Raw genomic sequence first — 13,786 nt, forward strand, 5'->3', positions numbered from 1 at the left:
GAAATTGCGGGGGTATCTGTTTTTGGCGAATACATTGTAGAGATGTTCTTCTTCCTCTTTTTGCAGTTCTGGTGTGCTGCAGTGTGTTGTGGCCCTTTTGAACAGTGTCTTGATGCAACTTCTTTTGTGTGTGTTGGGGTGGTTGCTTTCGTAGTTCAGGACTTGGTCTGTGTGTGTGGTTTTCCTGTATACCTTTGTGGTGAATTCTCCATTCGATGTTCTCTGTACCATCATGTCTAGGAATGGGAGTTGGTTATCCTTTTGTTCCTCTCTAGTGAATCGGATTCCTGTGAGTGTGGCATTGATGATCCAGTGTGTGTTTTCTATTTCTGTGTTTTTAATGATTACAAAGGTGTCATCTACATATGTGACCCAGATGTTTGGGTTAAATTTGCCACAACCCAAAGGACTAGCCACGTTACCATACATAAAGAACATTTCTGAACTGACAGCCAGACTACTACGACCACTAGGAGTCATAACAGCACACAAACCAACAGCCACTCTCAGACAACATCTCACCAGGACAAAGGACCCGATACCCAGCATGAGCAAAACCAATGTAGTGTACAAAATCCCATGCAAGGACTGCACAAAAACACTACATAGGACAAACAGGAAGACAGCTAACGATCCATATCCATGAACACCAACCAACCACGAAACAACACGACCAGCTATCCTTAGTAGCCACACACGCAGATGACAAGCAACATGAGTTCAACTGGGACAACACTACTATTATAGGACAAGCCAAACAGAGAACAGCCAGGGAATTCCTAGAGGCATGGCACTCATCCACAGATTCTATCAACAAACACATCGACCTGGACCCAATATACCGGCCACTGCAGCGGACAGCTGGAACTGACAACCAGAAGCGGCAGAGACAAACCACTATAAATGCCGGAGGAAACATCACAGAAGCGCTTCACAGGAGGCTCCCAAGCACTGAGGATGTCACCTAGACAGGGGACGAAACATCTGCAACACAAATTCCCAGCTCGGCAAACAGAACCACAACAACGAGCACCCGAGCTACAAATCTTCTCACAAACTTTGAACTAAATCCTGGATGGGAATTTAGTATTTTTCAGGTTATAATTTAAACTGATTGGTCTAATTCAATCCATTTTTGTCTCCAAGCAACCAGTTACCCTAGCTACCCCAGTAGCTGGACCACATGTTACATTGTATGTTATTCAGAACACTTGGTGTTGTCAGGTAGTTCTGCTAACTTTTAACTCTGTTAAAAGCATAGTACACCCACATCTTCATAACACTGATAAATAGGAGATGTATATGTTTATGATTTTGCCAGGAACTTAGTGGGACTTCATCTTGGCCAAATGGTGCACTGTTCAGTCTAGTCTGGGTATATTTTATTGGTTGCTTCCTGAGCAGAAATATCACTCCAGATTTTCTAGAACATTTTAAGAAATATGTAATAATAATATTTCTTGCCTTAGGTGGCATCCTATGACTTTAATCTACCCGTCATTATCAATGGCAGTGTGACACCATCTCCTCCTCCAAGTTCTATACCACCTGATCCTTATGATGAAATATCTATAGGTTCCTCTGAAGTACAATTGCTGAATTCTGCTACTCCATCTCGCAGAGTGCAAGCTACCGGTAAGTTCAGTGGAAAGAGAAAATGCCAATGCAAGCATTTTTAAAAAATAGCTTCCAAGTGTGAATGTCTCTAGATGTCTATACCATAACATGAAATTTGAACGTGCTGTTTTGCTTCAAAAACATAAAGAAATTTCAGTATGCTTCAAAGGCTATCTTGGGAACCAACCTGGATTACCTTAAGAAGGGATTTGTTATGTTAAAGTGAGTCCATGGATTTACATACAAGCATACAAAAAGATAGGTGAGAAAAATCCATCTGTCCTATTCAGTCCAGTGTGAAAACTAATTATTAAGAAATCAAATCCTTTGCAGTAGTTTTCCTAGAAACTGAAACTAAATTCAAAGATCTGTAACTACCAGAATCAAATTTGTTTCCTTGTTCCCAGAGCAAGAGATTACATCTGTTTTCCTCAAATTCATGGAAAATAACACTGGTTCGAATAGGTAAACTGGCAGCTTATGTACTGTTTCTCTCATGCTTTCCCTTAGATATAGAAACAGCCAGTAAGTGTATTAACAGGCATCTCAAACTTGCTTTTCCCTGCATTTGGCTGTTCCAAATCAAATTCTTTAAAGTTTGGATTGTTAAAAATGTGCCTTATATCAATAGACCTAATCTCTAAATTGGCTGTATCATAACTATTCTTGCTCCTACTATTGCACTGGAAGCTATAAGTATGCTCAGAATCCCTTCAAAACAGCTCTATAACCCAACTCCCTTGAACCACTTTAGCTACTTCTGATAATCACTAAATCTCTCTGTTCTTGCAGTAAAGTCCATACTTACTCTTTCACATGGAAACTTGCCTGCCAACTATTTTATAATCCCATCTATTTTGGATTCCCTTGTATCCTTGCAAGCACACTTCTGATTCATTTATTTTCCAAATTATTACATCAGAGTTCTTGATGGAATCGATATCTGTTAATACACTATTTTCTTCATTCATTCCTTACTGTTAATATATAAAATTAGATTTTTTTGACTGTGTGTTTTATGTCTTTTATAAAGTATACTTTATTGATCCTTGACATTGAAACGCCATAAAATTCCCTCCTATCAGCTGCCTTGTATTCCCTTGACCTAATTTACCATATCCTGTTCTGTGAATAATGAGACATCCTGTACAGATAACCTTGCTATGGTTTGCTTTCCATTTGCTTTCCATCCTCTGTTGTCCTTCCGAAGGTGGAGATGGGCTTTCTTCCTTGATCCCTGAGGTGAATACAGTTATTTCTATAATGCTATTAGATCAGGTGTTCTCGAAACTTATCCCTGCAATGATGAAGGAACAGCGATCTACATCCAAGTCAGGATAGTGTGTGACTTTGAAAGGAACTTACAGGTGAAAGTATTCTCACACACCTGCTAGTGTCAAGCATTTGAATATTATTGTAGGTGTGTCTATCCAGGCAAGTATCGAGTATTCCATGACAATGCTGTGTTATGCCATTTGCATAATCAGGAATTGCATTTGTTGCTGCAAAATACTCAGCCTCTGATCTGTTTTAGGTAGCCAAGGTACTTAAGTAACTTGTCCACTTGAATTTTGTTTGTCAGTACTAACCTCTAGAATGTTAATGGTGGACATCTTAGTGGTTAATGTCATTAAATGTAAAATGGAGTTGGTAGGATTTATCGTTTGAAATCGTCTTTGCTAGGTACTTCTGTAAACATATGCACATGTGAAAAGGAGCAGGAGTAGGCCATCTATTCTCTAGTCTGTTGCATCATTCTACGATATTTTGACTGATATGATTGTGGCCTCAGCTCTATATTCTCACCTACACCCAATAACCATTAACTCCCTTGTTAGTCAAGATTGAGTCTACCTCTACCTTAAAAATGTTTATATGATTCCACCTGCACCGTTATCTGGAGAGTTCCAAAGATTGATGATCCGTGAGAAAGACATGCCGTCTTTACAATACAGAAGAGTTTTTCCCAGACTGGTTCAAAGAAAGATTTTTTGACAAAACATTTCTGAACCACCCTTGATTTCTTCTTAGGAATGTAATCCTGATCTCCAAATCTTTGTGTGTGTATGAAGCATTGAATATCCCTTTACACCAATGTAGAATCCCTCTGTAGTTTAAATGTGCTTCTCTGCTATGTAACAAACTCCATAATGACAGTAATTCAATGTAAAAACAAGCATTTCGAGTCATAGAGATATACAGCACAGAAAGAGACCCTTTGGTCCAACTCGTTCATGTTGAGCAGATATCCTAAATCAATCTAGTCCAATTTGCCAGCATTTCTTCAAAGTATTGTAACACTGTATCATTCATTGAAAAAAGTAAACTGAACTTAAAGTAAATAGTGTCCATTTCCTTCTACTAATATACTACATTTTGATCAACTCCAATTTAAAAAGATGTTTTGAATATTTGTACAATTTTAAAATTTATCCCAATTATCTATATCTTGGCTGGTGACTGTTCAGCATTAACTGAGCATCAAATGTGGATTTTTTCTGATCCATACATTTAATATTGTCACAGCCAAGCTTGTGGAAAATACATTGCCTCTCCCTTGTCCTACTACTCTACTGATTTACAAGATAAATTTATTCGTTTTACCCAGTTATCGATATGGCTAATTACAGTATATACTTTTTCTCTATTAGTTGTTACAATAGGTTTTCCAATTCATTACGGTTTCAGCTGGAATACCCCAAGCTGTTAAACTCTTGGGTATGGAGGGATGAACTGGCTCCCCTTCTTTATTCATCCACCCTCTTGGCTGATTTCGACATAGATAGTTTAAAAAGGTTCCCTTCCTTTGTCAATGCCTTTCTCCCAGACCAAAATGAACACCCATATTATTTTAGAGTTCCAAGTCATCATGTAACATCGTTGAGAGTAAAACAGACATCAACCAGGTTTCTTTATTAACAACAAGATTATCGATTTATTATTACATATATTAATCTAATATGTTATCCGTTGATTATTTGACTCCTCATTCCTGTTCCTTGGATGCTGCCGGACCTGCTGCACTTTTCCAGCAACACATTTTCAGCTCGTATTTGACAAGGATATAAAGCTGATTGACACAATTTAAAATATGAATACATAAATATTTATTCTTCCTTCTAAATTATCCAACTCACCAATTAAACAAAAAATAAAGAAACTTCCTCAGCAGAGAATATGCTTGAACCCGGGATTTTGAGATGCTGAGAAAATATCTTCTCAGGGAGAAAAGCTGTTTCAGTTGTTCAGCTTTTACATGGGATGCTTGAGAATCTCTGGAAGGCCATAGGCACATAACTTCCAGTAAGTTCAAACAATTAGCTGAATGTCTGACCTTATTTGAAGGAAAAGGAGTTATTTTTCCTTTTGAAAATAATTCCCTGTACCTCGCAGCTATCTTGTTCAGCTCCTCCACACTCTTAGTTATGGTTGTACTTGGCCTCGCAGTTTGTCATATTCCTGGTCATGGCCTTTTCTTTATGATGATCTTTGGTACCCTGCTAAGTCCCTATTGGTTTACCTTGCAACTCTTAGCAAGCTGTAAAGGATGTGCCCAGCCTTGTATCAATGGAAACACTTTGTCTGTTGGACATCAAGTCCAATCTCAGCACTTTCCTTTCTGGCATGAGGAGAAGATCTTGCAGTATTCCCTGCTGTGCCTTCTCATCCCTGGATACTTGCCTTCTTTTCACCCTCCCACCTTGCATCCCTCTTTGGTTGGTAAGCATGACAGAGAAAGGGTTTGTGTACAAACTAATAATCATCAGTCATCTCCATTGACTGTTGATCTTTTCTGATTTTCTTTTGTGTTCCCATTAATGGAGGGAGTGAAGTTTTAAATGCTTCCATGAGAAATATTTCCCCAAGGATCTTGTGTGAAGTTTCTACTTTTAAGGTCCACATCCAGTGATCAAAGTATTTTTTTAATCCTTTCAAATGCTAAGTAAGTCTACTCAGACTACTTCTGAATGGTCTGAAAATTCTGCCTGTAAGTCTCCTGAACTAATCCAGAATAGCCTTTTTTTTCATCTCATAATCTGTTGAAGCTTCTGCAGAAAGCATGGCATAAACGTCATGAACTTGTCATTCAATGGCTTTGTGAAAGTAGTGTCCAGCTTTATTTTGGTCACCTCAGCTGTTTAGCCATCATTTCAAAGGAATAGTAACTGCATCCCCATTTATCCAACATTCCGACTTCTTAAATGCTATTTTTCCTTTTATTCTCTGTAGTGCTCTTTCTTTATCCACAGGTTCAAATGTTCTCATTTTTACTTCTCTTTCCTGTTTATGGGTCCTTTTTAAAATTCCTCTTCTTTTTCCAGCTGCTTCACCTACATCTCAATTCTAACTGATTCAACTGACTTACTATTTGGTTTCCCTTTTTCCCTTTTTCAATTTCAGATGCCCTACGATTACCTCAATTATACCAGCTTTCTCGTGCTCTTCTTTGAACTGCAACTTCAACTTTGCTGCCAGTGATGTTAGTTTAACTTTGGTTAATTTTTGTAAATCCCTCAAGGAACTTTCTTCCTTTCCAGAAAGGCTGGAGCAACTTAAAGAATGGTTTAATAAGCTTCACAAGTTCCCAAGAAATCTTGCATTACAATAAATCCACTTTGAATTGCACATTACTGAGTTTGGTTATGCTGTATGAACCCCAATTTTATGTAGCAACTGAGGTTGCATGCCTTTGTCTCTCTCGTTCTCTTTCTTATCCCACTGCTGCATTGGTCACACCATATTCTTAAATGTTTTGCCGAGATATCAACTTTGCTAATTATTTTGTTTATTTACATCAGGTTCAGAGTGAAAAGATCCATCAATCAAATTTCTTTAATTAAAAACAAAATTATTAATTTATTGTTTCAACTCGATATATCAATGAATATGCAAAGCTAATTAACACACTTTTGAAATAGAAAAGTACAAATATTTACACTTCTAAACAACCCAACATGCACATGTATGCACACACGCATACACAAACCAGTTAAAGGAAGAGGAATTAAACTTTCTCACAGATTAACTTTGAAAAAATCTTTGGCCAAACAATTATTCATTTTCAGGAATAAAATATGAAATGTGCATATAATTTTGAGTCTGGAATTCTTGCACATGTAGACAGATGTCACGAGACACAGGTGTTTACCTTAGATTATGCATTTGTCCTTGGAATCCCTTTACCCACAATACTTTCAGGAGATATCAAGAGGAAGTCTTCTTGATTCTCGTCAGGGTGAATGGCTGTTTCAGTTTGCAACTCCCTCAGAGAACTTTGCATATCTCAGAAAGGTGGCAAAGGCTGAGCTGTGGGCATTTTGTCATTATAAACACCTCAGCTGAACTTCAAACAATTTTGAAATAACACTATTAACTCAGCTGTTTGCTAATATCATGTGATTTCCAACAAGTTTATTTTTAAAATGTGTGCTAAGAGGGAGCCTTTAAAAAATAAATCAGGTCCGTGTACTTCCTCAGTATTTAAAATGAATTAATTTTCACAATCTATTAAATATGAATAATCAAAAATATTAATAATGGAAATGTTTTTGCAACAATGTTTAATTGATTCATTAAGGATTGTTATTTATTTAGCTATTTTCTACTTTTTCATATGCAGTATTTACTTATATATACACTTTCTTTTGCATTTGTTAAACTGCTAAATTGGTTTTCTTTCTTGCCTCTAAAACGGATGATCAATTAGCACATTGAACTTTTATCTTTCAGTACTTTATCCACCACTTGAACTCTCAGATACCAAGTTGGAATTCTCACTTCTGCCAGGATACAATGATATGGGTGCTGTTGTAGCTGATCCATTTGTAAAAGTACAGTATATCATGATTACTATGAACATTTTCTTGTTTTATTTTGCTTTCATAACCATGAAGATAATTTTCTTTTGTAATTTGTTTTAGAAAGTTGAGATACACAACACTTCCTCCAAAGAAATAAAGTGGTTGTTTGATTTGGACAGTCAACAAAATTCTACCCTTGAAGATGGCACTTTTAGAATCTTTAATTACTTTGGAAATATTAAACCAGGTGAAAGGCATTGCATTACAATTGGTTTTTGCACAAGTAAGTTTTTACATTTAAAAATTTTCTGTAGTAGCTATCAACAAGATATATTTGGACTTTAGCTGGTGCTGATGGGTCAATTCTCTTGCACAATTACCTGATACAATTTCAAAACCTGTTGGACTATAACCTGGTGTTGTGTGATTTTTAACTTTGTACACCCCAGTTCAACACCGACATCTCCAAATCACAATTTCAAAGATAGTTGTTTCAGTAAGTTTTCATTGAATATGAATTCATCCATTTGATCTATTTTATTTATCTTGAGGAAAACTTTATATTTTGCATTTAAATAGTTGTTTTGCAGACCTTGTAGTTGGCGAGACAGCTTGTTTGCAATGCAGAGTGATGCCAACAGCATATGTTCAATTCCCACTCTGGCTCAGGATAATATGAAGGTCCCAGTTTCTTGACTTCACCCTAACCTGAAGTGCGATAACTCTCCGATTAAAATCATAACCAGTCATCTCTCTCTAATGAGAGAGTAGTCCTATGGTCCTTTGGGACTATGGTGAATTTATTGATCTAGTGGTATGAAGTTTGCTGCTTTAAGACAAACTAAACCGTTAGGTGCTCACAAAAAATACCACCTGGTGGAGAAGAGTACTTACCATCATCACAGTTTCAAAATTCTACCATATCCAATATTAAATGACAAAGAAAATACTGACTGACGAAGAGTTGAATGTCTTTCAATATTGTAGCATCTTTCGTCATTTTCAGTACACTGTATAAACAATATACCTGCAATATATCACAAATTGTGGTATCAGGTATTGTCTATAAGTTTAATATGTCTACCTCCATCAGGAATATGTTACTGAAAATATTTTACACATATCAATCCCCTCCTATCTGTTTTAATTCAGCAAGAATGCATTTACTTTTGTTTTAGTTTTCATAATTTAGAGCCATAAATTCTAGAACACCTTTTGTTAGTCTCTGAACTTTCTCCATGTGGAATTGATGACTTGATTATAGGGGCATGAGATTGTGCTCCATAATTCTGCTGCAAACTATGGAAGCCCTGAAGTACAAAATGCTGTGCACTATACTTCTAGTCAGGACTAGTGTAGCCCGCAGTGTGTCCTATACAAGTATGGTATGAGCACCAGGAGCATTTAATGCCTGCAGAATTGTGACATCAATCAACCATTTCAGTTGATTTGACATGTCTTTGAAACGTGTGCTGCATGTGTCCACTGAATTTTATTCGGTCTCAGCTCAACATGCTTTTAGCTGCAAAAGGAATTCATCCACAGACCTCAATGTTTGGTTGAATTATTTTTTTGACTCCTGATGTTGAAATGCTTGTGAAGGAATTATGGAATATTTTGAAGGTGTTACATTAACTGGACTTGTTGCTACATCCATACAGGGAGGGCAGGAAATTTGTTAACGTTTAAGGGAAAGCTAAAATAGCCATTATTGCTGTTCATGTTTCAGTCTGCAACATGATAGACAAATGATACAGAAACTGCAGATAGGCAAAGCTGGACATGAGAGAGGCTTCTCTACAAAAGGCCTTACTCACTGAGGGTTTTCAGGGTCTGCTGCTCCCAGCTTCACCCCATTTAAGAACTTGAGGACCTGAGATTCAGTAAGGTGGTAGTCACAAAGCTCCTGTCTCCTTCAACAGCATCTGTAGTCTCACACTAGGGTAATGTTCTGAAGGTATGGATTCACATCTCACCATTGCAGCTCATGGAACTTAAATTTAATTCATAAATTTGGAATATAAAGCTATTCCCAGTAAGAGTGGCTATGACAATTGCCATTGAATGTTATTAAGGCTACTTGATTCAGTAGTTTCTTTTTAGGGAAATAAATCTGCCATCCTTATCTAATGAGAGTCCTCATCCTAAATAACTTTTCCTTTAACTCCTCCCATTTCCTTCAAAACAAGGGGGTGGCCATGGGTACTCAGATGGGCCCCAGCTACATTTGTCTCTTTATCAGCTATATTGAATAGTCTCTCTTCAGCACTTACACAGGCACTGTGCCCCAACTCTTCCGCTGTTACATTGTTGACTGCATCGGTGCAGCGTCCTGCACCCAGGCTGAAATGGAGCAGTTCATCAATTTCGCCCACAAATTCACTTGGTCCATCTCTGACATCTCCCTCCTCTTTCTTGACCTCACCACTTCCATCTCCGGCAATAGTCTCCAGATGGATGTCTACTATAAACCTACAGACTCACATAACTACCTGGACTATACTCCTCCCACCCAGTATCCTGCAAGAACTCCCAATTCCTCTGCCTCCGCCACATCTACTTGGATGGGGAGACATTCCACTCCCAAGCATCCAAGATGTCCACCTATTTTGAACAACATGCTTTTCCTTCCCCTGTCACCCAAACAGCCCTACGCTGCACCACCTCCATTCCCTGTTCCACTGATCGAACACCCCACGAACTCAAGAAGGACAGAGTCCCCCTTGTCCTTCCCATCACCCCACCAGTCTCCACATCCAACACATCATCCTCAAACACTTCTACCTCCAAGAACCTCTTCTCCTCCCTACCCCTCTCAGCCCACCCCTTCCAACCTAGTTTACTGCATCAGGTACTCCTGATGTGGTCTTCTATACATAGGGGAGACTGAACGTAAACTTAGGGAACGGCTTATTGAGCATCACAGCTGGGTGCACAGGGGCCAATCGGACATCTCAGTCACTGCCCATTTCAATTCCCCCAACCACTCCCTTTCCGACATGACCATCCTTGACCTCCTCCATTGCCAAAACAATCGCAGCGTCTATTGGAGGAACAACACCTTACCTTCTGCCTGGGCACTCTACAGCCCAGAGGATTTAACATTGAGTTCTCCAATTTCAAATAACCTCCCTCCCCATCCCCCGACTCCCTTCCCAGTCCCTTCCCCTTCTGCCACTGCTCCCTGCCACCAACCAGATTGATTCCTCCCATTGAGCCTCAACCAGGTCATACCCTCTACCCGTCTTTAACTATCCTTACTTCATCATCCTGCCCCCACCTCACCCTTTATCTGCAGCTACCCCCACTCCCTCCCCCAGTCCTGGCTTGCTGTGTTCTTCCAGCCTCCTGCCTGTCTACTTTGGATTCCAGCATCTACAGTTTTTTTTAAATCTCTAATCCTTATCTAATCTGACCTAAACATGACTTATAGTCATTTCTGAAATGGCCTGCATGTCACTCAGTTATGAATAGGCAACAATTCGACACTCCATGACAGAAGTAAAAGAACTAACAGCTGTGCTGGAGAAGCACAGCAGTTCAGGCAGCATCCGAGGAGCAGGAAAATCGACATTTTGGGCAAAAGGCATCCAGTCTCCCCAATGTAGAGGAGACCATCCAAGTTTTACCTGCACACCCACCAATATAATTTATTGTATCCGTTGCTCCCGATGCGGTCTCCTGTACATTGGGGAGACTGGAAGCCTCCTAGCAGAGCGCTTGAGGGAACATCTCTGGGACTTGCGCGCCAATCAACCACACCGCCCTGTGGCCGAACATTTCAACTCCCCCTCCCACTCTGCCGAGGACATGGAGGTCCTGGGCCTCCTCCACCGCCGCTCCCTCACCACCCGACGCCTGGAGGAAGAACGCCTCATCTTCTGCCTCGGAACACTTCAACCCCAGGGCATCAATGTAGACTTCAGCAGTTTCCTCATTTCCCCTTCCCCCACCTCGCCCCAGTTCCAAACTTCCAGCTTAGCACTGTCCCCATGACTTGTCCTACCTGCCTATCTTCCTTTCCACCTATCCACTCCACCCTCCTCTCTGACCTATCACCTTCATCCCACCCCCATTCACCTATTGCACTCTTTACTACCTTCCCCCATCCTCCTCTCATTTATCTCTCCACCCTTCAGGCACTCTGCCTGTATTCCTGATGAAGGGCTTTTGCCCGAAACGTCGATTTTCCTGCTCCTCAGATGCTGCCTGAACTGCTGTGCTTTTCCAGCACCGCTCTAATCCAGAATCTGGTTTCCAGCATCTGCAGTCATTGTTTTTACCCTGTTTTTACCTAGCTGTGCTGGAGAGTTCATTGAAATTCTTTTGAGAGAGGTAAACAAATTAAAGTAATCCAAGTAGATTATATCTACTGGATGACCTTCATTTATTTACCTCATTCAAAAGAATTTCAATGAAAATTGACATAGTCACTCTTACTGGGAATAGGCCTTATATTCCAAATTTATTAATTGCGTATAAGTTTCATGAGCTGCAATGGTGAGATTTTAACACATATCCCCAGAACCATTAGTGTAATACATTAGGTTATTCATCTAGTGACATTGCCACTATGCTACCATCACTCCCTACAGCTAAATTGAATTTAACTTTCACTCTGTAATCACCTGATATTTTGAATAAATTTTAAAGTTTGCGAATCGCTCTGTGGAGAGTGATGTTAAGAGTGTGGTGGTTGGCGTTGTACTTTAAGGACCCACAAATATTTGTACATTATTTCTGTGCTTGTCTACTTTTCAGAGTGCCCAGGCAAATACAGATGTGAAATACCTATGTTTATTAATGAGGACAGAATTAGCCCATATCGAGTAATTACTTTGATTGGTGTTATACACATCCCAAAATTGTTCATCGATCCCCCCTTTGTGATCTTGAACCCAGTTCCTCTGGGCACGGAGATATCGGCAACAGTCCAAATTACTTGTTTGGACTATCTAAGGTTGGATTTAAATTTATATTCCTTTAATTTGTTCAACTTTGAGCATGAATCTAAGCATGATTTGTGTTATTATTTTACCATTGAGTTCATCAGATGACAAAGGAACTATTAGAAAAGAAACTTAAGATAAAGAGAAAATCTGAGAGCACCTGAGATTTGAAATAAATATTTCAATATTTAAAAGAGCTATCATTAACGTTTTGCATGCACGCAGTTATCATGTTTACCTTGGTTTGCTCTTTGGAAGTTTTAACGATCTGTTTTATATATGGGACTCATTGTTTATGTGGTGAAATATTTCAGGGTGACCAGGAATAAATAGGTGATTATAATATAATTTGGCAGTCCCTCACGTGACATTTGTAACCACCTTTTACAGATTCTGATGCTATTGCTTATTTCTAACAATTCATAATTGATCTTCAAAATCTGGTGATACCTTAACTTTTTGCAAATAAACCAAATTTTGTGTGTCATAATTTTGAGTTATGATTTTTTTGGTAACATTTGATTACAGATAAAATCTATAAACTCATGTCACAATTTCAACACATTTGTTGGTAACCAGTTGAATCATGCAAAACATTTTTTTTAGAAATGAAAATTCTGCAATTCAACCCTCTTATGCCTGAAAAATTACGTTTTCATAAAAGCATTGTATTTTCATCACTTTAATTGTTACATTTTTGGGGAAGGAGCTCGGTTGTTTAATATCTTGATTCATTTATTTACTTGCAAAATGTAGTCCGTGCCATGGATCTGTGATTAGACTTCTCCAGTTTGATTAATCTGTTAGTGGCAGATTAATTAATTAATTAATTTGGTGCTTTTTTTTCGAAAGGAAAGTCATGTGTACATAAAAAAGCTACTTGTTATACCTACTTGTATTCTTCAGATTTCAAGCACTTCAACTGTTGCAGAACAGATGCAGCCAAGCAGAGGCAGAAGAAGGGAAATAGATTGTAGTGTTGTGAACAGTATTGTTTGCTCTTCCTCTCTTTCCATAGCTGACTAACACAGATCTACCTCTTCTTCCACTCTACCTCATCTTTAGGTTCTATCTTTTGTCCTTTATCTTCCACCATTAACTCACCTGTGTTTCCATCTAAATTACCAACTGACATGCAAAGCTTTTCAGGGACAGTGCAATTATACCAAACAGTGAGGGAAAGGTAGGGAGAGAGGGAAGGGACTAAATCAAAATGGAATTTGAGGGAGAAACAAGGCACTTCACCCATTACGGTGCCCACTCTTCTTCCAACTCAAATTAATTTCCCCTCACTCCACGGAGTTCTCAAAATCTGGGAACCCCATTCAAGATCATCCAAAATTCACAATCAATCCCCAGTCTTCCTAAACCAAACACTGTCCTTAGGCAAATTGTCTTTCTTCATCCGTCCTCAGATTT

The 13,786-nt window shown here is 38.9% G+C and overlaps 1 protein-coding gene across 1 annotated transcript in view; it reads left to right on the top strand.

Annotated features, from left to right (window-relative positions):
* Positions 1-13,786, top strand: part of LOC122555067 (cilia- and flagella-associated protein 47-like) — a 451,312-nt gene that overhangs the window by 108,080 nt on the left and 329,446 nt on the right. The window contains exons 23-26 of the mRNA XM_043700727.1: positions 1,470-1,635; positions 7,348-7,448; positions 7,539-7,701; positions 12,180-12,378. Of these exons, the coding sequence (XP_043556662.1) occupies positions 1,470-1,635; positions 7,348-7,448; positions 7,539-7,701; positions 12,180-12,378 (629 nt within the window). The remainder of the gene's footprint in view (positions 1-1,469; positions 1,636-7,347; positions 7,449-7,538; positions 7,702-12,179; positions 12,379-13,786) is intronic.

Source organism: Chiloscyllium plagiosum, chromosome 12 (genome assembly GCF_004010195.1).
Source record: "Chiloscyllium plagiosum isolate BGI_BamShark_2017 chromosome 12, ASM401019v2, whole genome shotgun sequence".
NCBI classification, from domain to species: Eukaryota; Metazoa; Chordata; class Chondrichthyes; order Orectolobiformes; family Hemiscylliidae; genus Chiloscyllium; species Chiloscyllium plagiosum.